At 38.3% G+C, this 26,129-nt stretch overlaps 1 protein-coding gene across 3 annotated transcripts in view; it reads left to right on the forward strand.

The window, feature by feature from the left end:
* The window catches only part of ERO1B (endoplasmic reticulum oxidoreductase 1 beta), a 62,613-nt gene that overhangs the window by 20,237 nt on the left and 16,247 nt on the right, over positions 1-26,129 (forward strand). For 2 of the 3 annotated variants that reach the window (XM_042961173.1, XM_042961171.1), the window contains exons 4-10: positions 5,736-5,777; positions 8,028-8,110; positions 12,553-12,626; positions 17,502-17,622; positions 17,743-17,789; positions 21,390-21,401; positions 23,276-23,302. In XM_042961173.1, coding sequence (XP_042817107.1) covers positions 5,736-5,777; positions 8,028-8,110; positions 12,553-12,626; positions 17,502-17,622; positions 17,743-17,789; positions 21,390-21,401; positions 23,276-23,302 — 406 coding nt within the window. The remainder of the gene's footprint in view (positions 1-5,735; positions 5,778-8,027; positions 8,111-12,552; positions 12,627-17,501; positions 17,623-17,742; positions 17,790-21,389; positions 21,402-23,275; positions 23,303-26,129) is intronic. The other variant, XM_042961172.1, reaches the window with a different exon arrangement.

Genomic DNA, 26,129 nt, shown 5'->3' on the forward strand with positions numbered 1-26,129 from the left:
ACTATGTTGAATAAAAATAGTGTGAATAGATATTTTGGTCCTGTTCCTGACGTTGGGGGGAAAAAAACTCTCCATTTTTCCCTATTGAGTATAATGTTAGCCGTGGGTTTTCCACATAAAGGCTGTATTATGTTGAGGTATGTTCCCTCTAAACCTACTTTGTTGAGGGTTATTTATCACGAATGGATGTTGTACTTTGTTGAATGCTTTTTGTGCATCTATTGAAATGATGGTATGGTTCTTGTCCTTTCTCTCATTGATGTGGTGTATCACGTTGATTGATTTGCAAACATTGAGCCACCCTTGCATCCCAGGAATAAATCCCACTTGATTGTGGTGAATGATTTTTTTTAATCGGTTGTTGGATTTGGTTTGCTAGTATTTTGTTGAGGATTTTTGCATCCAAGTTCATCAGAGATACTGGCCTGTAGTTGTCTATTTTAGTGGTGTCTTTATGTGGTTTTGGTACAAGGTAATGCTGCCCTCATAGAATGAATTTGGAAGTTCCTTCCTCTTCTATTTTTTTGGAGTAGTTTGAGAAGAATAGGTAGTAACTCTTCTTGGAATGTTTGGTAGAATTTGCCTGTGAAGCTGTCTGGTCCTGGATTTTTGTTTGTTGGGAGTTTTTTGATCACTGAATTTCCTTATCGGTAATCAGTCTGTTCAAATTTTCTATTGCTGCTTCAGTTTTGGTATGCTACATGTTTCTAGGAATTTATCCATTTCTTCTAGGGTGTCCAATTTGTGGGCATATACTTTTTCATAATATTCTCCTACAATTGCTTGTATTTCTGTGGTGTCAGTTGTTATTTCTCTTTCATCTGTGATTTTGTTTGGATCCTCTCTCCCCCTTCCCCGCCTCTCTCTATGAGTCTGGCTAGAGGATTATCAATTTTGTTGATCTTTACAAAGAACTGGTTTCATAGATCTGTTCTATTTTTTTAAATTTTCTGTACCATTTGTGCTTTAATCTTTATTATTTCCTTCCTTTTGCTGGTTTTAAGTTTTGTTATTCTTTTTGTAGCTCCTTTATGTGAAAGGAGATTTTTCTTGCTTCTTGGAGTAGGCCTATATTCCCCTAAACATCCCTCTTAGAACTGCTTTTGCTGCACCCCAAAGATTTTGGACTGTTAAATTTTCCTTTTCATTTGTACCCGTGAAATTTTTGATTTCTTCTTCAATTTCTTAGTTGACCCATTCATTGTTGGTAGCATGTTAGTTAATCTTCATGCATTGATGCTCTTTCCAGATTTTTGTTTGTGGTTGACTTCCAGTTTCATAGCATTGTGGTCAGAAAAGATGCATGATATGACTTGATCTTGAATTTGTTGAGGCTTGTTTTATGGCCTAATAAGTGATCTATTCTGGAAAATGTTCTGTGTGCACTTGCAAAGAATATCTGCTGTTTTAGGTTGGAATGTTCTGAAAATATGTTAAATCTATCTGATCTGGTGTGTCATTCAGAGACACTCGTCCCTTGTTGATTTTCTGGTTGGGTGATCTTTCCATTGATGTAAATAGGGTGTTATAGTCCCCTATTATTGTATTTCTATTGATCAGTTTTTTATGTTTGTTATTAACTGTTTTGTGTATTTGGGCGCTCTCAAGTTGGGTGCCTAAATATTTATGGTTGTTGTATCTTCTTGTTGGATTCTCCCCTTCGTTATTATATAGTGTTCTTCTTTGTCCCTTGTTACAGTCTTGTTTTAAAATCTATTTTGTCCAGTGTAAGTATTGCTACTTTGGCTTTCTTTGACATCCATTTGCATGATGCCTGTTTCTTCGTCACCTCACTTTCAATCTGCAGGTGCTTTTAGGTCTGAAATGAGTCTCTTGTAGGTAGCATATTAGATGAGTCTTATTTTTTTTTACCCACACTGTCATCCGATGTCTTTGGATGAGAGCATCTAGTCCATTTACCTTCAAAGTAGTTATTGATATATATTTATTACCAAGTTGTTACTTGCTTTGTGATTGTTTTGTAGTTTTTCTCTACTCCTCTTGCTCTCTTTCATGGTGTTTTGGCTTTCTTTAGTGATATACTTGGATTCCTTTGTCTTTATTCTTTGCATATCTATTGCTGGTTTTTGATTTGTGGTTACCATTAGGTTTGTACATAACATCTTCTGCATAGCAGTCTATATTAAGTTGATGGTCATTTAAGTTTGAACCTATTCTTTCTTCCTTTCTGCCTGACATTGTAGGTATGTGGCGTCATTTTTATTTTGTGAATCTCTTGACTGATATTTACGTATATATTTATTTTTACTGCTTTTGTGTTTCCTACTTTTTATAATAAGTCTTATAGTCTTCCTTGCCACTCAAAGAGTCCCCTTTAACATTTCTTGTATGGCTAGTGGAGTGGTCATAAACTCCTTTAGTTTTTGTTTGAGAAACTCTTTGTATTTTCTTGTATACTGAATGAGAGCCTTGCTGGATAGAGTATTCTTGGCTGCACAGTTTTTCTTCTTAGCACTTTGAATGTATCATGCCATTCCCTTCTGGCCTGCAAATTTTCTGCTGAAAAATCAGCTGGTATCTTTATAGGGTTTCCCCTTGTATGTAACTTGTCTTCTTTTCTCTTGGTGCTTTTAATTTTTTTCTTCATCACTACTTTTTGTCACTTTAGGTACTGTGTGTCTCGGTGTGGACATCCTTGGGTTGATTTTGTTGGGGGATCTATATGCCTCCTGGATCTTGATGTCTGTTTCCTTCCCCACATTCAGGAAGTTCTTAGCTGTTATTTCTTCAGATAAAATTTTTGCCCTCTTTTTCTACTTCTTATGGGATCCCTGTAATGCGAATGTTATTATGCTTGATGGAGTCCCTGAGTTCCCTAAGTCTGTTCTCATTCTGTGTAATTTTTTTCTCACACCTACTGAGCTTGATTACTTTCCATAATTGTGGCTTCTGGGTCATTAATGCATTTATCTGTTTCATCTAGCCTGCTATTTATTCCATTTAGTGTATTTTTAATTTCACTTATTGTATTCATCTCTGATTTATTGTTTTTTATCTCTGTGTTAAGGGTCTCACTGATGTTTTCCGCTCTTAAGTCCTGTGAGTATGTTTATGCTCATTATTTTGAATTCTCTATCAGTCATATTCTATCCTTTTCTCTTTGGTCTCTTGCTGTGCTTTTGTCTTGTTCTTTCATTTGGGACATGTTCCTTTGTCTCCTCGTTTTGTCTAATTCTGTGGATCTGTTTCTGTCTGTTGGGGAAAGTCTGCTACATCTCCTCCTCTTGACAGTAATGGCTTTATGAGGAAGAGGTCCTATAGTGCCCTGCAGTGCTATGTCTCCTGTTTTCCACGACCCTATACTTCAGGGAATGTGTCCTATGTGTGTTGCAAATGCCCTGCTCTTGTGCCTTGGCCACTCTTTTCCTTTAGTCCGGTCGTCTGCAGAGGCTCTCTTAGCCCACTGTGGGCCGTATTCGGTCCCAGATCTGTGCCGCACATTTTCACAAGGTGTGTGCTTCTCTGTTTGTGAGATGAAACCTGTTGCCTGCACTGGGGGAATGGAGGGTGTGTGGGTGGGGCACCAGTTGTAACAGGATCTGCCATGAGCTTCTGCAGAGCCCACGCTGCTGGGACCTATGCCCTACAAAAACCCATGGGTCAGGAGAAGCTGTGTTGCTGATGTGATGTTTACATTGGTCTTGCGGGGGAGGTGATTCGCAGCCAGGACTGAGGAAAATCTGTTGAAAAGGGCAGATCGGCCAGGCGTGGATGGGTGGGGCTTGCTGTGAGCAATTTAGGTAGGGAGTGTTGTGCAGCACTGGTTCCTGCCGGTGCCTGTGTGTTTCTGCTGGGGGCAGGGAGTGGGGATTGTGGGAGGGGGTTGCGGGGGAAGGAGGGAAATAACACCTGCCTCTTCCTTTGTACCTGGAAGGGTCTCCCAGTGATCCCTGCCTCTCTGGACTTGCTCTGTGATTAGTAAATAAATCTCAGTCCCATGTGCCGTGGGCATTTTTCAAACTGCTGCTTCTAGGCTGTATCTACCTGGGCCGTTTGTCATGCTGTCATTTTAAGGGCAGGAACTCTGCTTCCTAATGCCCTTCAGGCTCTCCCACACCAGAGCTGCTGATTCTTAAAATTCCAGGCTTCAAATCCTGCTGGTTGTAGGAACTCTTGTAATTTGGACCCCCTGGCTTTCAGAGCCCAATGTTAACTGGGATTGGTCTTCCCTGTGCAGGCTCCCTGGTGTGATCATCTATTTCTCCCCCTCTCCGTGCCCCCCGCTCAGAGAAGAGTGAGATGCGCCCTCTTCTCTTCCTTGGTTGTGGAGTTTGTTCTGCCAGTCTTTGGGTTGTTTTCTGGGTTATTTGTGCTGAGGTGAGTGTTACCTAGTTGTATCCATGGGACGAGGTGAGACCAGCGTCGTCCTCCTCCACCATCTTTCCAGCCTCAATCCCAGCCAGATTTATTTCATGCTTGATTCTAGACATTAGTTTTACATTTATCATTACTTCTAATAATTCTCTTTTGTGATTGTTACATATTATCCGTGACAGTGATCTGTGATGCCTACCCCAATATTTCTAAAAGCCTTGTTATTAAGATTTGCTTAAGTCAAGTTACTGCATTTAGCATCAAACCTTTAAAAAAGCTGCTGAAGATTTTGATTTTAGCACGTTATACTACACTAGTTAGAGGACACACTGTAGCCAGCAGTCACTTTTGGTTAATATTTATTCCATATTTTAAATTCAGGGTCTGTGGCTGTTAGGTTTGACTTGAGTTTTATAGTCTTCTCTCTTTTGCCTTCTGTTAGATGTCCTAGGAGGCACTGAAATGATAAAATACTGGCAGCACGTAACATTTTAATTGATTAATCTTTTTATTGATGAGGGAAATATCTCTTATCATCATTACTATTATATACATTCTTCCACCTGACAGGAAGATATTTATTCTGAATATTTGGTTAAGTTTGCCTGTGTTAAAATTTATCATGATGATACATAAAAAAATTTTAAGAGGTAATTTTCTATACCGTAGATCCAGATGTTGAAAATCAGTCCACTGAATTGATCAGAGTTACCAACCTGTGATTTTCTGTTTCAGTATGGTTTTTGTTTTAAAACTGTGTTTGATAAACCAGCTGTAATGATTCCTAGATTTATTTATTAAAGCCTAAAACTAATTATTGGCTTTGTAGGAAAGTGAGTCAAATTGGATCCACATGCAGATCTTCTGTTAGTAAACCCTGGTTACCTAGATTGATAAGCCCTAGGTTAATCCTGTGGACCAAAGAACTGACTCTTTTAGTGTTAATCCCAAACTGCCTTCACTATAAATGTCAATTTAGAGCAGAATTTAAGATTGAGCATAAGATATTTCAAATAACTGAAAATTTTTAAAGCTTCTGTTTCTGTTGTAAGAAAGTTTATGGAAAAGTGATTTTTGTCAGGTTTTTTTAACCTAAAAATTATGTAAACTATTAGATACTTCATTGAGAGTTTCAATTATAGCTAATTTTGACACTCTTATTTTGTATATGTCATTTGGTTTGCTATACTATGATTTACAAGTTTGTAAATTGGTATACCTCTTTACCATTTATCTTAAAGAGGTAATATGAAAACAGATTTTGAATGAATGTATATTTTCTCATCATGGAATAAAATAAAATACCCTTTATTTGAGCAATGTCATCATTTGTGAAGAAATCTCAAAAAAAAAAAAAAAGCGATGGTCACTTTTTAAATTGCTGTTGTTGTTCTTTTAAGAGTAAAATTCCAGTTGGAATTAAAGCCGGGAGTTCTAATAAGGTGAGTCCCTTTTCCTTGAGTATTTCTGCTTTACGTTATGAAATTTACCATTTACTGCTTGACAGTAGTTACGGAAGGAGAACTGTACTGTGGTTAGTTGGGAGTGGGCACATTTTGCCCCAGAATCTCATATTTCCAATTCTTTCAGCAACAGAGAGCTTGTGTATTTTTTTTACAGTTAGATTATATACTTTTTTTTTTTTAAGATATTTCAATTCTGTTTTTGGAACCTCTAGAAGAACTACAGTAGTGTAATGTAACTACAGTGTCAGATGGCCTATTCAACAGGTGTTTTATCATGCATGTATTTTTAGTTTTCGGTTTCAACTAGTCAACCTGTCATATTCAGGATTATATTGTATAAACGGCTATTAAGGTATTAGGAGCATAGTACTTTTCAACGGCATTAAAATACTCCTTTATTAAAGGTTACACTCCCCCCCTTTTTTTACCCTTTCCCTTTTAAATTAAAAAAAATTTTTTTTAATGTTTGTTTATTCTCGAGAGAGAGACAGAGACAGAGTGTGAGTAGGGGAGGGTCAGAGAGAGAGAGGGAGACACAGAATCCAAAGCAGACTCCAGGCTCTGAGCTGTCAGCACAGAGCCTGATGCAAGGCTCGAACTCCAAACTGTGAGGTCATGACCTGAGCTGAAGTCAGACCCTTAACTGATGGAGCCCCCAGGCGCCCTTACCCTTGCCCTTTTAGAAGCATGCCGTAATTTACTTAGCCGTGCATGTTTTTATGTAACAGTGTACTTCTAGTTTTTCACTATTATGTGTACATAGTAAAGATCATCATACCCTCTCTCTCCCTGTTCCCTCTTTCCATTTTCTTTTTGAGTTTTCTCCCGTGTGGTCTTTTGTTTGTGTTCACTCTCTTTAATTTATTTTTGTTTCAGCTCTGAACTAAATACACAGTGTTAGAGACATTTGAAATCTCTTCTGGACTCCTTCCCAATCCCATTCTGTTTCCTCCGTCCCCAGAGATAGCCACTTTTCTGAAACTTACGTGTGTCCTTCTGTGTTACTTAACTTTTCTACTTCTAATGCACATGTAGCCACAAGTGACATATAGATCTTTTTATTTTTTATTATTTTCTTAAACATTTATTTATTACTGAGAGAGAGAGACAGAGTATGAGCATGGGAAGAGCAGAGAGAGGAGGAGACACAGAATCCAAAGCAGGCTCCAGGCTCTGAGCTGTCAGCACAGAGCCTGACGCGGGACTCAAACTCACAAACCACGAGATCATGACCTGAGCCGAAGTTGGACACTTAACCAACTGAGCCACCCAGTCGCCCAACATGTAGATCTTTTAATATGAAGTTTAAACATTAAGATTATGCTTTTTTATTTCTTCAGGTTAAAAACATTTTTTCAGTTACCTTTACTCCACATTATGCTTTTGTCTCTGATGTAGCTTTGTTAATTTTAATAGGTAGTATTCTATTTTTTTTCAATGTTTTTTTAATTTTTTTTTTTTTTTTTTTTTTTGAGACAGAGAGAGACAGAGCATGAGCAGGGGAGGGGCAGAGAGAGAGGGAGACACAGAATCTGAAGCAGGCTCTAGGCTCTGAGCTGTCAGCACAGAGCCTGACGTGGGGCTCAAACTCACGGACTGTGAGATATGACCTGAGCTCAAGTCAGACACTCAACCGACTGAGCCACCCACGCACCCCAATAGTTGCATAGTATTCAATGGTATGATTATGTCATTGATTAGCTCCTCCTCGGTTGATGGACATTTCACTTGTGTTGACTCTTTTGCTATTACATACAGTGAGGCACTAGCATTTCTGTCCTTTGTCTCATTGTACATATGTAAGAGTTTTCCTAGGTCTGTATTTAGAAGTAAGGTTGCTGGGGCATCTGTTATGCTGTCCCAACATGAGATAGTACCTGATACCTTTCTAAAGTGGTTGTACCTTGTTTTTAGTTTTGTTTTTAAATGTTGCTGTGGATATGGTTTCAGTTTTAAGACTGCTGGTTCAAGGATATTATGCATTTTTGCAGCTCCAGATAAATACTGTCAAATTACTTTCCCAAGACGGTTTTCTCAGTTTAGGTCATCACCAACATACCAGTACTAATTGTTTTTAATGTCTTAGCTTAGTTGGTGGAAATTTGTGATGCATTTTGATTTGTATTTCTTACATATGTGAGAGATTTTGATGTATCTATGTCATCACTGTCAGATTGCCAGTCGTACTTGAGATTATTACTAAACTTCCTATGAACTTCCTTTCAGTACTCAAAAGTGGCAAACAGCACCAAAGAATTAGAAGATTGTGAACAAGCTAATAAACTGGGAGCAATTAACAGCACATTAAGGCAAGTTTATTTTAGGAGTGTTAAAAAATATTCTCTTGTTTAGTATATTTATATCAGAAATCTTCTGTTTGTGATTTTGCTTCAAGTAATTCTTAAAAGGAAGAAGTTATTTTTATCTTAAGTTCCATGATTGCTTTGCTTCCTCCTGTGAGCTGATTTGTTCTTAAATTGCTGGAATGTATGATCAATAGTGACTTTATTAAAAAGTAAAAGTTTAGAAGATTGCTCAACTAGCAGGGCTTATGAGTCTATTTTTCCTGGTTATTATAGGAAAAGGAACTTGAACCTCTAAGTCTTTTATAAATAGTAATTCAATCTGTAGGTTACATTTTGAATGGGAAAAGTTATTACCATAACTGTTAAGTTTCGTAGATTCTTTTTCCTATTGACTTTTCTTTATTCTAATAAAAACCTGCTTGGGAAGGCCAGTGTAATTGTGAGTGGTCTCAGATTATGCACTACGAAATGATTGTATCTATAGTTGAATCTGGGGAATGGAGTATCATTGAACTTCTTTTGAATTTCCCTTTTTGTTTAGGTTGGCATCTATGTACTATAACTGTTAAACACTTAATAAAGTTACCAGTTTTATTATCTATTGAAGAACAATTCTCTAGAAAACTAGAGAAGATAATATAATAATACTCCCGTGTCCTTCACTCCAGATGAATAGTTGTTAACTTTTTCTACCATGTCTTTAAGAAAACGGAAATACCAAAGATAAATTTGAAATCCTTTCTGGCCTATGCCCCAATCCTGTTTTCTTTCCTTTTTCCTTAGGAGGAGCTGCTCTCATGAATTTGCTGTATACCCACCTATGTTTTTCTTTTTATCATATATATCATCTTTATTTCGTGTATGATTTTACTTTTCCCTTATATAAAATAATACTGTACTTAGCAGACTTCAACTTTATTTTTATACTTACGTTTTGCTTTTCTAGATAGATCTGTCTCATCTTTTTAACTGATGAGTGGTTTTTACCTTATGAATATATCATATTTTACTTCTCTGTTCCCATATTGATAAACACTTGAATTGTTCAAATTTTTACTTCTATAAGTTATGCCACCTTGAGCATCCTTGAGAAATTTTTTTTGGTGTACACTGGGAAATTTGTCCTACGCTAGAAAAACTGCTGGATCTTCCTGTTGCCCAGGTGCGCCTATTCGTGTTACTGCCTGATGGCTTTCCAGAATACTCGTGTGGTTACATACTGCCTCCGGGACTGAGAACTTGTTTTGTTCTTCACATCCTTGCCAAAAATGGATAATGTTTGACTGTAAAGTAGTACCTCATTTTTGTTTATATTTTGTTACTAGTGAGTTTGAGCATTTTTTTGATCTGTGTATTGAACATTTATGTTTTTTATTCGTTCAGTAAATGAATGCCTGCAATATGCCAGTCAGTGTTCTAGAATATTGGGCATTTAGCACTGTACATGGCAAATTCTTTTTCTCAGGAAGCTTAATCCTAGTTGGAGATATGCAGTAACTGAGTAAAATGTATCAGACGTAAGTAAAATGATGATGAGTGCTTGGGAGAAAACGAAAACTGAGAAGAATGATAGAGAGCTAAGAGTGGCAGGGCAGGGAGGGGAGGGAGTTGCACTGTTTCCAATGGGTTGGTGAGAGAAGGCCACAGTGATAATGGGACATTTGAACAAAATGCCCATGAAGGCATAAGTCCTATTATGGCTGCCTGGGGCATGAGTGTTCCAGGCACGTGTAATTGTTAGTAAAAAGAACCTGTGGCAGAAGCACGCCTAGATTATTTGAGGAACCACAGAAAGTCCAGTGTCGCTGGAATACAGCGGTCACAAGATCCTAGGGGTGGACGTAGGAGTAGGGTGGGGCGGAGATCTTGTAGAGCCTTGAAGACGATTACGAATATTGCTTTGAGGCTAAGTGGAATGAAAAGTCACTGGAGGATTTTGAGAGAAGGTGTTGAGGGAGGCAGGTGTTCCACGGTGGAAGCCTTGTTCTGTGATTATTGTAGTGATTCAGTTAAGATATGATGGTGGTTTCATTTAGACTAGGGCAGTGGCAGTGGACATGATGACAAGTGATCAGATTCTGGATGGATTTTGAAGATGGAGCGGACAGGGTTTGCTGTGGGATTTGATGTGAGGTTTGAAAAAAGCTAGGAACTGTGAATGACTACAAGATTTGGAACTAGAAAAATGGAGTTGCCATTTACTGAACTGGGATACCTGCAGGAGGAACAAGTTTGGTGGAAAATCACAGTTCAACCTTGGACCTGTTAAGTTTGAGCTGCCTATAAGACATCCAGTTGGAGATGTCAAGCAGGCAGTTGGATATACAAGTCTCAGTTTCGGGGGAAGGAGAAAATGTGGGAGTCATTCAGTAAATATATGCTATTCAAAAACTATAAACCTGAATAAGATTACCCAGGAGAGAATATAACTAGAGAAGTCATCAAGGGATTGGGCCTTAAGTCACTCTAAGATTTTAAGGTAAAGCCCCTGTTCATACCTACAAGTGGAATATACCTACAAGTGGAATTAAGTAATACTGCCATGTGGCCTTCCAAAATGACCACTAAAATACATTGCCACTAGTAGTATACGAGATTTCCTCATTCCACGTCTCCAACAATTGGTCTGTAATTTTTTAAACAGCTTTATTGAAGTTTAATTGACATGCAGTGTATTGCACCTACTTGAAATATACTGTTTGATGTTTTGACAAGTGTGCACTCATGAAAATCCGCATTATCAAGGTAGTTGTCCTACCCACCACCCTGAAAAATTCTCTCATGGCCTTTGGAAAGGCCTTCATTCCATTCTTTCCTGCCCTGCGTTTCCCACTTTGAAGGCTCCTACTTTAACACACAGCACCATCTTGACAGGAAGCCCTGGTTTAAGCCCAGGAAATTCTTATAGAAGTAGCTTGGCATCCATCTTCAAACTGACTTTTAGAGAAGCTGGGTAAGGTTCTTTTTTTTTTTTACATTTTATTTTTGAGAGAGAGAGCAAGCACAAGTGGGGCAGGGACAGAGAGGAAGACACAGAATCTGAAGCAGGCTCCAGACTCTGGGCTGTCAGCCCAGAGCCTGATGCAGGGCTCGAACCCACAAACCATGAGATCATGACTTGAGCCAAAGTTGGATGCTTAACCGACTGAGCCACCCAGGTACCCCTGGATGAGGTTCCTTCTAACTCATTTGTAAAGCAAACTGGGCCAGCTCTGTTAGCTTTAGGTTAGTGTTGCCTGTCTTTTCTGTTGCTGTGGCTTTCAGGCAGGGTTTAGGATGAAACAACAAAGTGTCATCAAATAAGTATGCTCAAAGAAAAAAGTTTGTTTTTCTAAGTCACATTGTTAATAAAAAAATTGGAATTTATGTCACAGTGGCCTTGTTCTTGACTATTTTCAATGGAGGATGTATCTAATTAAACCTAACGATAGTTACTTTAGCTGTAACTGGAACTTAGACATTCTCGTTTTATGGAATTATATGTTTCAGCTGAGTCAACTAAGATACGGGTATTTCCATTAACTTTTATTATTAAGTTAACTCGGTATTCCCACAGTGAATTGAAAACATTTATTGATAAAGTTGGGGTAGTCCAGTCAGTCAGCCTTATATACTTCTCGTAGTGGTTATATAATGTAGCAGTTTTTCAAATACAAAATAAATTCTTGGCTATAAAAGTAACACATTTAGGAACTACCTGATTTAAACTTAGTACACAAATAATTTTTTCTATCTTTTTTTCCCCCTATTGTGTAGTGAATAAAGAAGAGTAATAATAGTTCTCGTATAGATGTTGCCAGTCTGGGTTTAAGACAGAGAAGGTCTGAACATAGGTTAAAGTAAATGTAGGTCGAAGTTTATTGGAGAGACTGTGGTTGTTCCTTTATCAGTTCTCCAAGTAGAGATCTTGATCATAGATTTTGTTAAATGTGAGGTAGTATGTAAAATGAATGATACGTCCTGATTAAAAATGATATTGGTGTTACCAGTGAATACCACATTGGAAGGGACATCCTGGAAATGCAGCTTTTGGTGTTTTTGTCCTATAAATAACAGAAACAAGTTAAAAGAATTATGAAGGTAAATTCAATTCCTGCTTTAGAAAAAAATACCACAGTTTCTAAGTTAGGTGAAAAGGCTAGCTTAAATTTTGTGTTTAACTAAATCTCATATATATTTGTAAATTTTCTAGTTAAAGTAATTATCGCAGTAGGGCTAATAATAGCTTTAGTATGAATAGAAATCCTTCACGGGAGAGTTAATATCTGTGTTTTTCATAAAACTTGCCATCATTCCTTCATGTGACCACTAACTGAATTTGTGACACTATCTAAATTAAAGACGTGACCTCGGGTTATCTGTTTTCAGTTATACAAGATGCAGTGTAAACATTTTCAACTCCAGATTTAATCATTTTTTTTCTTTCTTATTCCCTCCTTCCCTAGTAATCAAAGCAAAGAAGCCTTCATTGACTGGGCAAGATATGATGATTCACAGGATCACTTTTGTGAACTTGATGGTAATAAAATAAACTATTGTAATTAAATTCTGTTCACTCTAATCCTTTTATAAGAACTTGAAGTCAGTGAAAATATACTCAGAATTAGAACTTGAACACACTGGATGTTGCTGTGTGGCTCTTACTATTGTTCATAATGGCATTTATTGAGAGCTTATGTTCCAGACCCTGTGCTAAGTGCTTGAAGTGCATTATTTCTCATCTTTGCAGTTACTTTATTTTTAATTTTTTTTCATGTTTATTTTTGAGAGAGAGAGAGAGAGAGCGAGCGCAAGTGGGGGAGGGGCAGAGAGGGAGGGAGACACAGAATCCGAAGCAGGCTCCAGGCTCCGAGTTGTCAGCATAGAACCTGATGTGGGGCTCAAAGTCATGAGCTGTGAGATCACGACCTGAACCAAAGTCAATGCATATCCGACTGAGCCACCGAGGGGCCCCTTTGCAGTTACTTTAATAAGTATCTGTTATTTCATATCCAAGGAAATGGAGTCTCAAAAAGACTGGCTTAGCCAGGATCACACAGTAGCAAGAGGCTGAGATGGGATTCGATCCCAGATCTGAATCCCGTATTTTTTTCATCATGACATACCATCTCCTGTGGACCTCTATTTCAAGCCACTTAGTTTAGGTCTGTGAACATATAAACATGTTCACAATGGAATTTTCTGGAGGTCTCAACAAACTAACATAAAGATGCCCTGCAGTATTGGGGAGGACTCTAATTTGACTTCCCCATAGCCCTCTTGCCAAGAGTCTGCAGAATGGTACGAAGAGAGGGCACTATTTACCAATAACTACCATGACTCCTATGGCAGAAGGGAATTGGAGTGACTCAGAATTTTTTCTGAGGAGAATATTCCCAAGAGTTTTGTGCTGAGTAGGCTTAAATCATTCATTTGGCCTCTCTTCACTTTTTGCCTTTATATTGTGGGTAGTGGAAAAGAATTTGGGATAAAGCCTGCCCATTTGGAGATAGCAGAAGTTCCTCTGAATTCTTAAAGCATATAGAGTGGTCATACTGCTTTCTAGAGGTTTTTGGAAGATTCGTCTGTAGAACTGTGCTGTGAATCCAGTCTGTAATGGAGTAAGTTACAGTGAGCTGCTCCAGTAGTACGGGAAATTGAGACAAAGCCAGGAGGTGGAACGTTCTCACCATGGTTTATATGGTTTCAGCAAGGACATTTTTAAGAGATCTGAAAAAAGTGTCTTTGGGTGTCATAACTCCTGTTAGGATATTTAGAATGGCCAAAGGTTTCGTCGAAGCAAGCCGCTGTACCTAGGTTAAGAATTAACATCACTGCTTACTCTTTCATTTGCTCTTGGGTCATCATTCTAATTACATTTAATGTTCAACACTCACGGTCACTTCCTGCCAACTTATTTTACCTGTTCGTTAGTCAAATAAAAAATTTTCAGTAGTGCTTAGTTGACAGGTTTTTTACATTAAAAATCATTTCTGTGAATATTTCTCTCAGTAAATGATATCAATATATATTTCTCTTATAGGTATTTAGTAAACAATACTACTCATTGGCAGGGATCACCTGATATGATTAAATTGACGTACTCAATTACCTCATCAATATAAATAGTATTAACTAATTTTTTGACATTAGCTTCTTGTATTGTAAAAATGAAAGAAGTGTCCTAAAAGAATTTACATCGAATCATCCCTTAAGATTTTTAGGATGGCATAATTAAAATAATTAGTGGTGTTTATATTTTGTGTAGTCCTTAAACACATGAACCGTTCTGCTAGTTGGGTTACCACTGCTCTTCCGGGTAGTAATGTTCGTGTGTCTCCCAGTGATTTATACGTACAATTTTTAGTAAAAGGTGAAAGATTTATACGATCTGAAGAGAAACCAGAGTATTATACGTACAATTTTTAAAAGCCCATCAGAGAAGCTTTAGAGTCACTGTTGAGTAATTTCAGTTATCTAAACTCACTGGATCAAAACAACAAATCTGAAGAATAGTCACCCCCATTTACTGGAATGTGTTTATACTAAGCCCGTGTGCTCGGCTGCTTTGTTGTTGTTCTGTGTTTGGAAAGGAAGATGATCTTCATAGATCAAACGGTAGGTTTTTAAATAATTTAGCAGGCCAAGGTAAGCTGCTTTCCCTGCTCATTTTGTCGTCGTCGTTGCTGTCTTTATGCATGGCTGGCTGCTGCTTTTGCTTCAGGTTTCTGCTCACATGTCACCTCATCAGAGAAGCCTGCTGTCACCTCCCTGTATGAAATGGTAACCACTGCCCCTCTCTGTCTGCACTGCTGCCTGCTCTCAGACCACTGAGAACTACCTGAGCGTGCGTGGTGGGTTGTTTAGGTTATCTGCTTGTTGTCTGTCTTCTCCAGCTACAGTGAGAGCTCCTCTGGTCCACTACCACACTCGTGCCCAGAACCGTGCCTGGACGTGGCATATGCCACCCTAGTGCCTAGAACAGTGCCTGGATGTGATACATGCCACCCTAGTTGTTTATGTGGTATATGCCACCCTCGTGCCCAGAACAGTGCCTGGACGTGATATATGCTCAATATACATTTGCTGCATGACATTGTTGGTTCAGATATAACTGAAATAGTGTGATTTTTACTTTTATTTTCTCCATTATAACATTAATTTAAACATAACGTAAATTTAAAATGTTTAAAACAGTAGTTTCTGAATCTGGCTGTGTATCAGAATTACTTGGGGACTTTGTCAACCGTAGGTTCTCCTCAACTGAGTATGCTTTAACGGTGCATTACTAGCAATCTGGGATCAAGCTGGTGATGGAGGATTGTAGGCTCAATCCTGAGTATACAACAGGATTTTTTATCCGTGTCCATATGCAGAAAGCCTGTGCGCTAAGTTGGGGTACCAGCACTGGTGTGTTTGTAGGGGGAATGCAACCTATGTATGCTGCCCCCCACCACCCATCTAGATGTCGCAAAGTTCTTGCCGGTATGGGTCAGGGGTGGACAAATGTTTTCTTCTGTAAATGGACAGATGGTAAGTACTTTAGACTTCATGGACCATACGGCTTCTATTACAGCTACTCAGCTCTGCCATAATAGTGTGAGACAGCAAATGAATATGGCTTGTGTTCCCATAAAACTTTCCTTACAAAAAGTACACACTAGACTAGATGTGGCCTCTGGGTTGTAGTTTGCCAACCCCATTCTGTAGGTTAATAAGACCCACTTTTTCATCATTTGAAAAAGTAATACAATTTTTAAAAACTTTAAGGGAACATACATTAAGAACGTTGAGGTGCAAGTTTTAAACGTTGATATAATTGACTTTTGTGATTTGTCACTGCCTTAGCTTACATTTTTTTTTAAGTTTATTTTTCAGAGAGAGAGAGAGAGAGGGTGCATGAGCAGGGGAGGGCCAGAGAGAGGGGAGAGAGAGAATCCCAAGCAGGTTCTGCACTGTCAGCCCAGAGCCCGACACAGAGCTCCATCTCCCAAACCGTGAGATCATGACCTGAGCCAAAATCAAGAGCCAGACACTCAACTGACGGAGCCACACAGGCGCCCAAAATTACAGTTTAAATCCTTGTACTTTAATATCTGAATCTGTTTGTTTTTCCTTATTGGTTGGTTAGTTGCTTTTGTTGGGTGAAGGGGTTGATAGCAGTCCGTTGTGTGCATTTGTAGGTGAGCCTACAAATGTGTAGGCTTACATGCACACACACATTCTTTATACATGTGTATACACGTATATAGCCATGCATATAGGTGTTTATGATATGTTTAATATTGTAAAGCTTATGTAAAATCAATTTTGCAAATGAGTTTAATTGTGAACAACTCAAAGAAATTAAAAATCTGTAACAGAAGCTAGTGAATTGTAAAACTTTTCTTTGAACTTTCCTATAAAAGTCACACTTTGATTCACTTCATAATTTGAATCTTTTTGTAATGAAGATTTCTTAAATTATTGTTTTTAAATCTTGAATCAATCCATGTCCATGGGCAGTTTCTGTTCATCTGTAAATTACCTATTTTCTGTATCTTAGCTTGTATAGTGGAATGTCTTTATAACGTTAGGGCTAGAAATAGAGGCAGTATTCTTCATGTTTCTGTTGTCTGTAAGTTAGATATAACTCATTTAGTAATGACAAGTTGTAATTATCTTTGTATTCTTCCTACTTCCTTACAAAAGCCAAGTAGTTCTTGGAAGGTGTACATCAGGATTCCATTTTACTCTTAATGGTTATGGGTAATCTCTGTCTGTGGTCAATGAATATTGTTAGGTAATGAAAAGAAGAGGGGCCGTATTTTAATGACTGTGTTTGGCCACTGTTTTAAGTCAGTGCCTGTATACCATTGATTTGATCTCATGACACCAAAAGGGAGGAAACATACAACTAAAGGAATCCATCTGGGCCAACATATATAGCGCTCCAGCTTACATGCATTATGAATCATACATTTGGGAAGCGTGGTCAGTATAATTTTTCTATTTCTAGTACGATATATATTTAGTAAAATAAAAAAATGGTTGCAAGCATGTGTGTAGGTGGGTGTATGCATAGGGAAGAAATAAAATACTAGAACAAGTTATATTCTGTTTGGTCATTTCGATCCTGGGTGGTTAAAACTTAAGAATAACGAATGCCTCTAAGAAGGGGAGGTGCATTCCATTACTGAAGAGAGTATCGAGTATCGGAAGGAAAGGGAGGAGTTGTTTTTTCCTCTCTCTCAAGTGTAAGTTACCCTGGGTCAAGTACAGTCACAAGTGTGCTAACCATTCTACCATTTACATTGGAGATTACCTGAAAAGCTGGCCTTTCTCTAACCTGTGGGTGGTTCTGCTTGTGTTATAATGTGAAATTTCAGATAACTGGTGACATAGAGGTGGTTTTTATGACTTGTTTCTTGTTCAGATGAGCGATCCCCGGCTGCTCAGTATGTCGACCTGTTGCTGAACCCAGAGCGTTACACTGGCTACAAAGGGTCCTCTGCATGGAGAGTGTGGAACAGCATCTACGAAGAAAACTGTTTCAAGTAACTGGAGGGAAAAGGGCTGAAGGGAGGACGGAGTAAGGGGGGTATGGTTCTGCAGGGAAAACATTACATGCAAAAATCAAGCCATTTTATGACTGAGTTTCACACTTGCTTTTTCAGGCCTCGATCTGTTTATCGTCCCTTAAATCCTCTGGCGCCTAGCCGAGGTGGGTGTTTCATACATTTTCATGCTTTCAGAGATTATTTACAAAATGTCTTTGTAACTAAACAAACTTTGAGTAAATTTTCAAGTGTTTTATGTTTTTCTTAATTTGAATGACCAGAAGTATAAGATTAATTCGTGGGGTGCCTGGGTGGCTCAGTGGACTAAGCATCCAGCTCTCGATCTCAGCTAAGGTCATGATCTCACAGTTTGTGGGATTGAGCCCCACATCGGGCTCTTCACTGACAGTGCGGAGCCTGCTTGGTTCCCCTGTCTCCCTCCCTGTCTCTGCTCCTCCCCCGCCCCTTTCTCTCTCTCTCTCTCTCAAAATGAATAAACATTTGGAAAAAAGTATAAGATTAGTTCATAATGGAGTCTCAAGGTTTCTATGTGTTTTATTTAATTACTGACATTTATTGAGTGCCTGATATGTGAGTGCCTGATACTCCCTAACGTAGGAGTTCTAGGTGAAATAAATCAGAATATATGAGTAATGCTTATATATCAGAGGTTTCCTGGGGAACTATTAAGAATCTGGATTTCCAGGCCCTATCCTCTACCAACTTAAGTCAGAATCTTTGGGATTAGCCCCAGGTATTGTTTTGTTTTAATTGTCCAGGTGATTCCAATATGCAGGCAAGTTTGAGAACCAGTGGCTTATAACGTGCTTCTCAGACTTCAGGTGTGCTTACCAAGTACCTAAGGGCCTTGTTGAAATACAGGCTCTGATTCTGTAGGTCTTGGGTAAGGCCCAAGATTCTAACAAGCTCCCAGGTGATGCCTAGGGTTCTTGCTGATCCATGTAGCACATTTGAGTCCTAAGGATGTAGAGGAGTCAGAAAGTTAGGTTGCCTGCAGCTTTACTCTAGACCTGCTGTGTCCAGGCTTTACCGCTTGACACACTGGGCTGTATTGAGGACGTGAAATATGGCTAGTGTAAAACCAAGTTTGACATTTTACTTAATTTGTTTAAATTTTAAAATGGAAGCAGCATAAAATACTTCTACCATGGAACAACTTTATTCTTTCGATAGGACTGCTTTAACTCTTGCCTCACATAATGTACAGTTGTTGTAGTGCATGTATACTTTTTACTTTTTAAAACATGGGTATTCGAAAAACCTTTAGTAGAAATTTTTATTAGAGAAAACTTTACGCATGTGGCTAGTGTTGTATTTCTGTGGGACAGCATTGTTGTAGACAGTTGGAGGTTAATCAACGTGAAACTACCTGGGCACATCGTCAGTCCGCTCTCAACAAGGAGCCAAACTCTGTTAGCAACTCTGTAATTGACTTGTGCTTTTGATGTTTTCTTCAGACCAGGATTGATTTTAAGAACTTGAATTTCCCCGGTGTAGATTTGTATCTTTAAGGCATCTTTAAAGGTTGACTGAATGGACTGCTTTTAGCTACTCTTTTACAATGTAGCAAATGTTCTTTGCTTAGGGGAGAAGGGAATTGGATCATGAAAAGGGTGTGCATGGTTTCTCATCCTTTGTCTGTGTTGCTACTTTGACCTTATAATTTATTATTATAAACGTGGAAACACAGAAGTTATATAAAGTAAAAAGAGAAGGCTCCCCCCACACCCACCCTGGTCCACACACTCTGTTCCATAGTGGAGATCTTGAAAGGCATTCTTCAGACCTTTATTATGATTAGTTTTTTGTTTGTTTTTTAGGATTGGAGTTCAAACATTAAAAATTGAGGTATAATTGACATACAACATTATATTAGTTTAAGGTGTAGAACACAATGTTTACATATTGGTATATATTGCAAAATGATCACCATAGTAAGTCTAGTTAATATCTGTGACCATATGTAGTTACAGAATCTTTATTCTTGTGATGAAAACTTTTAAAATCTACATCCTTACCAACTTTCAAATATGCAATACAGTGCTGTTAACTGTAATTGACAAGCTGTTCATTACATCTCCAGGACTTATTTATTTCATACCTGGAAGGTAGGTACCTTTTGACCACCTTCACCCATTTTGTCCACTCCCTACACCCTACCTCTGACAGCCACCCATCTGCTCTCTGGATCTGTAAGCTTGGGGAGTTTCGTTCTGTTTTGTTTTGAGACTCCACATTTAAGAGAGATCATACGTTATCTGTCCTCTGACTTCTTTCTTTCACTCAGAGTCCATCCATGTTGTCACCAGTGACAGGGTTTCCTTTCCTTTATGGCTGAGTAATATGATCACTTCTTTTTTTTTTTTTTTTTTTTTTAACATTTATTTATTTTGAGGGCGGGGGAGGGAGAGGCAGAGAGGAAGAGAGAGAATCCCAAGAAGGCTCCCCTGCTTAGCACAGAGCCTGACATGGGGCTCAATCTCACAAACCAGGAGATAATGACCTGAGCCGAAGTCAAGAGTCGGACGCTTAACCGACTGAGCCTCCCAGGTGCCCTCGATCACTGGCTTTTAAAGTAGAAAATATAGTTAATTTAATAAAACCATCACATCCCAAGAAATACTTCATGTCCATATTATGATAAATTAGAGGCGTGAGACCACTGGAAAGATGAGAGGAAGGAGAGCACCACGTAGGAAAAGATGGGAGGCAGAGAAAGGGGGAAAAAAACAGCCAAGAAAGAGGGGAGACAAGGGACCGGACCGGGGGGGGGGGGGGTGTCCCAGCCACCAGGTGAGGGATCCATGCAGTAATTCAGTAGCTCTGGCTGATGCTCTTTGAACACCATCTCTGCTGAAACTGCTGATGTCGATTCACAGCTCCTCAACCTCCTCAACCGTCTCCACCATGCTGCTTGCTGTTCCCCAGCCAGACAGCTAGGCATGTACAACTGGCTTTCCAACAGTTTCCACAGCAGAACCTTTCTTTCTGAAAATGAAACCTTGTATCGGAATGCCACATACAGAGCTGACAAAGGCAGAGCTGCTGTGGATCCCTAGAGCCCAACCTTCTAGTGCTTCTCCATGTCTGGGGAGCTCTGCAGCACCTGCAGTGAGGCTTTTGCGGATGACAGTTTGGGCGGTACTTTTATTAAGGTGTGTCCGTGCTGAGGAGTAGTACCTGGAAAGAGAGAAGTATCCGGCATGGAAACAGCAATGTTCAGAGCGGGTTGTGCACATAGGATGAAGGAAGCAGCTGGGTCTCTTTGTTAATTATTGAAACTAGTGATCTTCAGGAGTATTTTCAGAGGCTTTTAAAACATTTTTTTATTTATTTTTGAGCGACAGAGTGTGAGCGGGGGAGGGGCAGAGAGAGAGAGAGACACAAAATCAAAGCAGGCTCCAGGCTCAGCTGTCAGCACAGAGCCCGATGCGGGGCTTGAACCCACTAACCGGGAGATCATGACCTGAGTTGAAGTTGGATGCTTAACTGACTGAGCCACCCAGGCACCCCCAGAGGCTTTCTGATATTTATTGTATAAAACATCTGTGAAAATCTTGTACTTTTTGGCCTCCATTCTTACCAAGAAGTCTCATTTGGAAGATCACTATACACTGACCAAGGTTCATAGTATAATTAATAATTTAACACAGTAAGTTTTAATCTGATGTTAATTAAATAGGTTTAAAATCTGAACTATGGAAGACAGTTTCTAAAATCCTGTTTATTATTTTCTCTTTTAGGAGAAGATGATGGTGAGTTAAAACTGTTCTATTTGGGTTTGCCTCAAGTGTAGAGAAAATGTTTTTAGTGATCAAAATTTGATTTTTCCCTCTATTCAAAAGAAAATGTTTATCCTATTTTTCCAGAAATAGCCACCAATGAATGGTGACAAAAATAAATGTTTTATAATGTATATTTACCCTATGTTTGAAAGATGTATAAATTCCATCTTAAATATTGAGTGTAGAAACCAGGATTACCTTACAAGTTCCCCACTTTCCGGTTATTATAATCTGCTTGAATATGTTCTGTAGAAATGGAGACAAGATAGTTTTACCAGATAGTTTGTCTTGTGCCTTTATTTTCTTATTGTCTTTGTAATTTGTAACCTCTGTTACAGTAATAAGTAATCTGATGAATAGTAATTTACCACCAATTGATTACTCCAGGTTACCAAATGAATATCAGTCATAAATTGCCCCCAAACAATCAAAATAGTTATTTCAAGTGGATGTTTACTTCTCTGTGCTCAAGGCAGTGATGAGCATTGTGCAAGATAGAAAGATGTGTAAAAGATGATGCCTTGCCCTACAGATGCTGACAGTATGTAGCAGGAATGACCAGCACTGCTCATAAATAATGGCAAAGAAGTGCTGCACATACATAATAAAACAGTAAGTGAGCTAGCTCTTTAGAGGTGGGACAGATCCTGTCCCACTGATCTGGAGGCTTAGTGGAGGAAGTGGCATTTGAGAGGAGTGATGAGTAATGGGACAGGTTTAGGCTGATAGAAATTGGATCCTGTGTGCTATTAGGAGGAAATAGCATGGACCAAGGAGTTCAGAAGAGAAGAATCAAGCGTGTTTGGGGAGACCGTGTTAGCAGTAGGGAACGCTTCATACAGTGGTAGTTTAAGTTGGGGGAGAGGAGCAGAGGCCACATTCTTGAGGATTGGGGAGCTCAACTTTTCCTGATAGCGTTTGGGGTTTCTTGAGTAAACAAGTGAGATTATGATGAATGGTCCTTAGGCAGAGTACGTGGAATAAGTTCATCTCTGGGAAGATGTTCGTGTAGTTTCGCCAAGTATGAAGACTCTCAGGAGACAAAGTTATTCCCCACTATCTAATTTATCCCCTAGACTCCTTGCTCAGCTCATCTGTGTGTTGAGTTTTTCTTCTGCTTTGCTTTTCTCAGGTAGAATAAAGATAGGTAGCTCACAAAGTCTATTTTGATGAACTAGATTGATGTTTATTGGCTGCCATTTTTTTTTTTTTTTTTTCTAGTCAGAACAGCATTGGTCTAGAAATAGCTCTTCTAGCATTAGTACACGGGTAAGTCAGGTCCTTCCATACTTCAGGCATTGATGTTTCTGAAAAATTTTTTTTAAAATTAAGGGATTTTAAAATTACCTCTTGCAATTTAGGAGTTCTAGATAATTGAGGAAATGTATCTAGCTTTACTGCTCAGGAAAACATGGAATAATTACTAATTTGATTTTTGGATTATAATTCACTGATTTTTTCTAGAAATTTTAAGGCATTATATGGCTGTTATGAAAAGCAAATTTAAGATTGTTAAACTCTTTCACCACCATACTTAGGGATGTTTAAGCCTTCTAATGAATAATATTACATAATATTTTGACTGAAAAATTTCTTAAAAATTTTGCTTAGTCAAGTATCATTTATAAGAAAATTTTCCCAAAGTTACTTAAAGTACTTTGGGGCTTTATTTTCTAGAACCATATGCCTATTTTTCTACTTCACATGAAGCAGTGGCCATTTCTAGAGGTGTTCCTTAATCTGTCGTAGGAAATACTTTATGTGCTTAATTTATTCTGATTTGTAGATGACTGTTTAAAATATTTTAACCCAATTCTGTGTGTATCTTTTTTTTTTTTTTAAAGGAGAATCGTTCTACACGTGGCTAGAAGGTAAACTTACACATCTGCATTTTAAATTTATTAGTCTCCTATAAAAATGTATGGATTGATTGAATATATTTTTGTAAGTTCAGGATTCATTACCTAGACAACTAATTTTTACAGTGTTGAAAGAAAATAACATATTGTAGGTTGTTGTATTTTAGGATATAATTATTTGAAGAATTTGAGGTTATTGGTCAGCCAAAAATAATCAGCATTAGGGAGATATACACGGCATATACTGTCCTCGGGTTTTCATAACTGGCTCTTCAGTATTATTTTCATTCTGTTTGTACCACTCATCCAGACTGCTTTCCTAGTAACCATTTTGCAAATTTGCTTTGTAGGTAGAGACCTTCTTGTTGGAAGGAACTACTTGTTATATATATGAAAATGAGGGAAGGTACATTTGATTTCAGAAGATTAAACAACGTTTACACATGTTAAGATAGTCTAAACTTGTTTAATTAAAGGATAAAGCAATATAGCTCCCAGTAGATACTTTGCACTCTTACATTTTTTGGTGTTGAAAATATAAATACTAGTAATGGAAAACTGAAGCATTCTAGGATTTTAACAACTTCAGTTAAAAACTGGATATATGAGGGGCGCCTGGGTGGCTCAGTCGGTTAAGCATCCGGCTTAGGCTCAAGTCATGATCTCAGGGCTCGTGAGTTTGAGCCCTGCGTCGGGCTCTGTGGTGACCGCTCAGAGCCTGGAGCCTATTTCAGATTCTGTGTCGCCCTCTCTCTCTGACCCTCCTCCGTTTATGCTCTGTCTCTCTCTGTCTCAAAAATAAATAAACATTAGAAAAAAAAAAAAAACTGGGTATATGCTTTTTAAAAATTTACCAAGTTGTCATTAATTTATGAAAGCAAAAGTTAAAATGTGTTGGTGAAAGATAAGCAAGTTGAATGATACAGGAAATCATAACCGTATAGGAACTCTGCAGAGTTAAACTAAGTACTTTATTTTATGTTTGCTAATTGGTGATGTTACCTTGTGAACATGATTTCTCTTTTTTATTTTTATTTATTTTTAAATGTTTAATTTTTTTTGATAGAGAGTGCAAGCAGGGGAGGGGCAGAGAGAGAGGGAGACAGAAGATCAGAAGTAGGCTCTGTGCTGGCAGCAGACAGCCCGATGTGGGGCTTGAACTCAGAAACCGCGAGATCGTGACTTGAGCCAAAGTCAGACATGCAACCAGCTGAGCCACTCAGGAGGCCCTGATTTCTCTTTTTTAATGTAGTGTGTACCTTTGTTGGCCATTATTAAGGTGAACATTATTGATGTGCCAGTACTACTAGGAATTATATTGATAAATGGCCTATGTGGAAGAAAATTCTTAATTTTATTTCATTAGCTGTATTCTAAAGATACAAATTGTGAAGAGTAGTATTTAGGTTGAGAGAGGTGGTAAGGGACCCTGAATATTGATAATGGAGGATGAGAATGAAATTTACGGGCAGTATTGAATTTTCTAGGGTATTCTTTATTAACCACTTTTCTAGTGTCCTACTGATGGGAGTCCCTGAATACTGATACGTGGTTTCAGAGAACACTCCTATATATAGGCAACTGATTGAACTTTTCTGAGATCTAGTTCCCTCATCTGGGACATGAGATTAACAGTGGCCATCCAGTTCACCTACACTGTACGTGTAGATGATGCCTGTAAAAATGCCTTTGAAAATCACTAAACAATGTGCAAATATCAAATAATACTGTTACAGTAAATCTAGCCCTTTTGTGAGAGAAAAAATTACATATCCGTGTCCTGTAATTCACTTGTTGAAAATGAATCTGGGTGAAATTAAATCCAAAAGAAAGAGAACCATTGTCTAAATTGGATAGTTGAATTTGCTCTGTATTTTTAGAGATAGAAATTGGTAAATTTTGCCTTTGTAAATCAGCTTCTGTAGATGTTACTTAACATGACTGTGATGGCTTCGTCATGCCTGCCAGCAGACTGCAGGCAGGGAAGAGCTGGCCAGCAATTTCCCACAAGGTGTGCTGTGTGTTTTATTGGTACACTCAGTTGGCACATCTTCTGTTATTAACCATTTTGCTTAAAGTTACCTTATTTTCACAGTTTATGGAAAGACATTTCTACTCCTTCTCACTCCTCACCTGTCCCCATTCCAAGTAAAGGGTTTTGAGGGCTTTGCAAATTAGAATTGTCTCCCAGTCTGTGTTCTTATTTTTAGGCATATGAATTTTCACAAGCCGTGCTTTGCCTGTTTTCCCTTCTCTGGTCTTTAGACACTTTACTGGCTGTAAACACTGCTTACAGAGGTGCGTTAGAAGGAAAAGAAAGTGAACTATACATCTGATCATTTTGCTACTTGGTAACAGATTTGATGAAAAGTTTTACTAGAGGAAAAGTTAGTACTTAGTAGTTCATTAAACTTGTTCATGATGTTTATATCCCTTGCTACCATGAGCATTCAAACTGGGCCATATACTTTTAGGAAGAGGCTGCAAAAAAGAACTTAATTTCTACTTTTTAGTCTCCATCCATGACAATGGGAATATTCTAGCAAGAATTCTAAATTAGGGAATGAGATCTCAAAAGAATTATATTTTCCTGTTAAAAGCTACTTGCTTCACAGCCATATAGGGTAGAACATCGGGTAAATTGAAGATCTAAAACATCTTGGGGAAAATGCAAAGCCAGCCGCATACGTACTCTTACATTTAAAAAATCCCACAGCTTACAGGTGCGGTTTTTTCTTAGTTCCTTCCCACTGTTGAAGTTCATTTTTCCTTCACGGGGAGAGTTTACAAAAAAAAAAAAAAAAAAAACAACAACAAAAAGCAAAAATGACAAAAACAA

This window comes from Panthera tigris, chromosome D2, assembly GCF_018350195.1.
Source record: "Panthera tigris isolate Pti1 chromosome D2, P.tigris_Pti1_mat1.1, whole genome shotgun sequence".
Classification (NCBI taxonomy): Eukaryota; Metazoa; Chordata; class Mammalia; order Carnivora; family Felidae; genus Panthera; species Panthera tigris.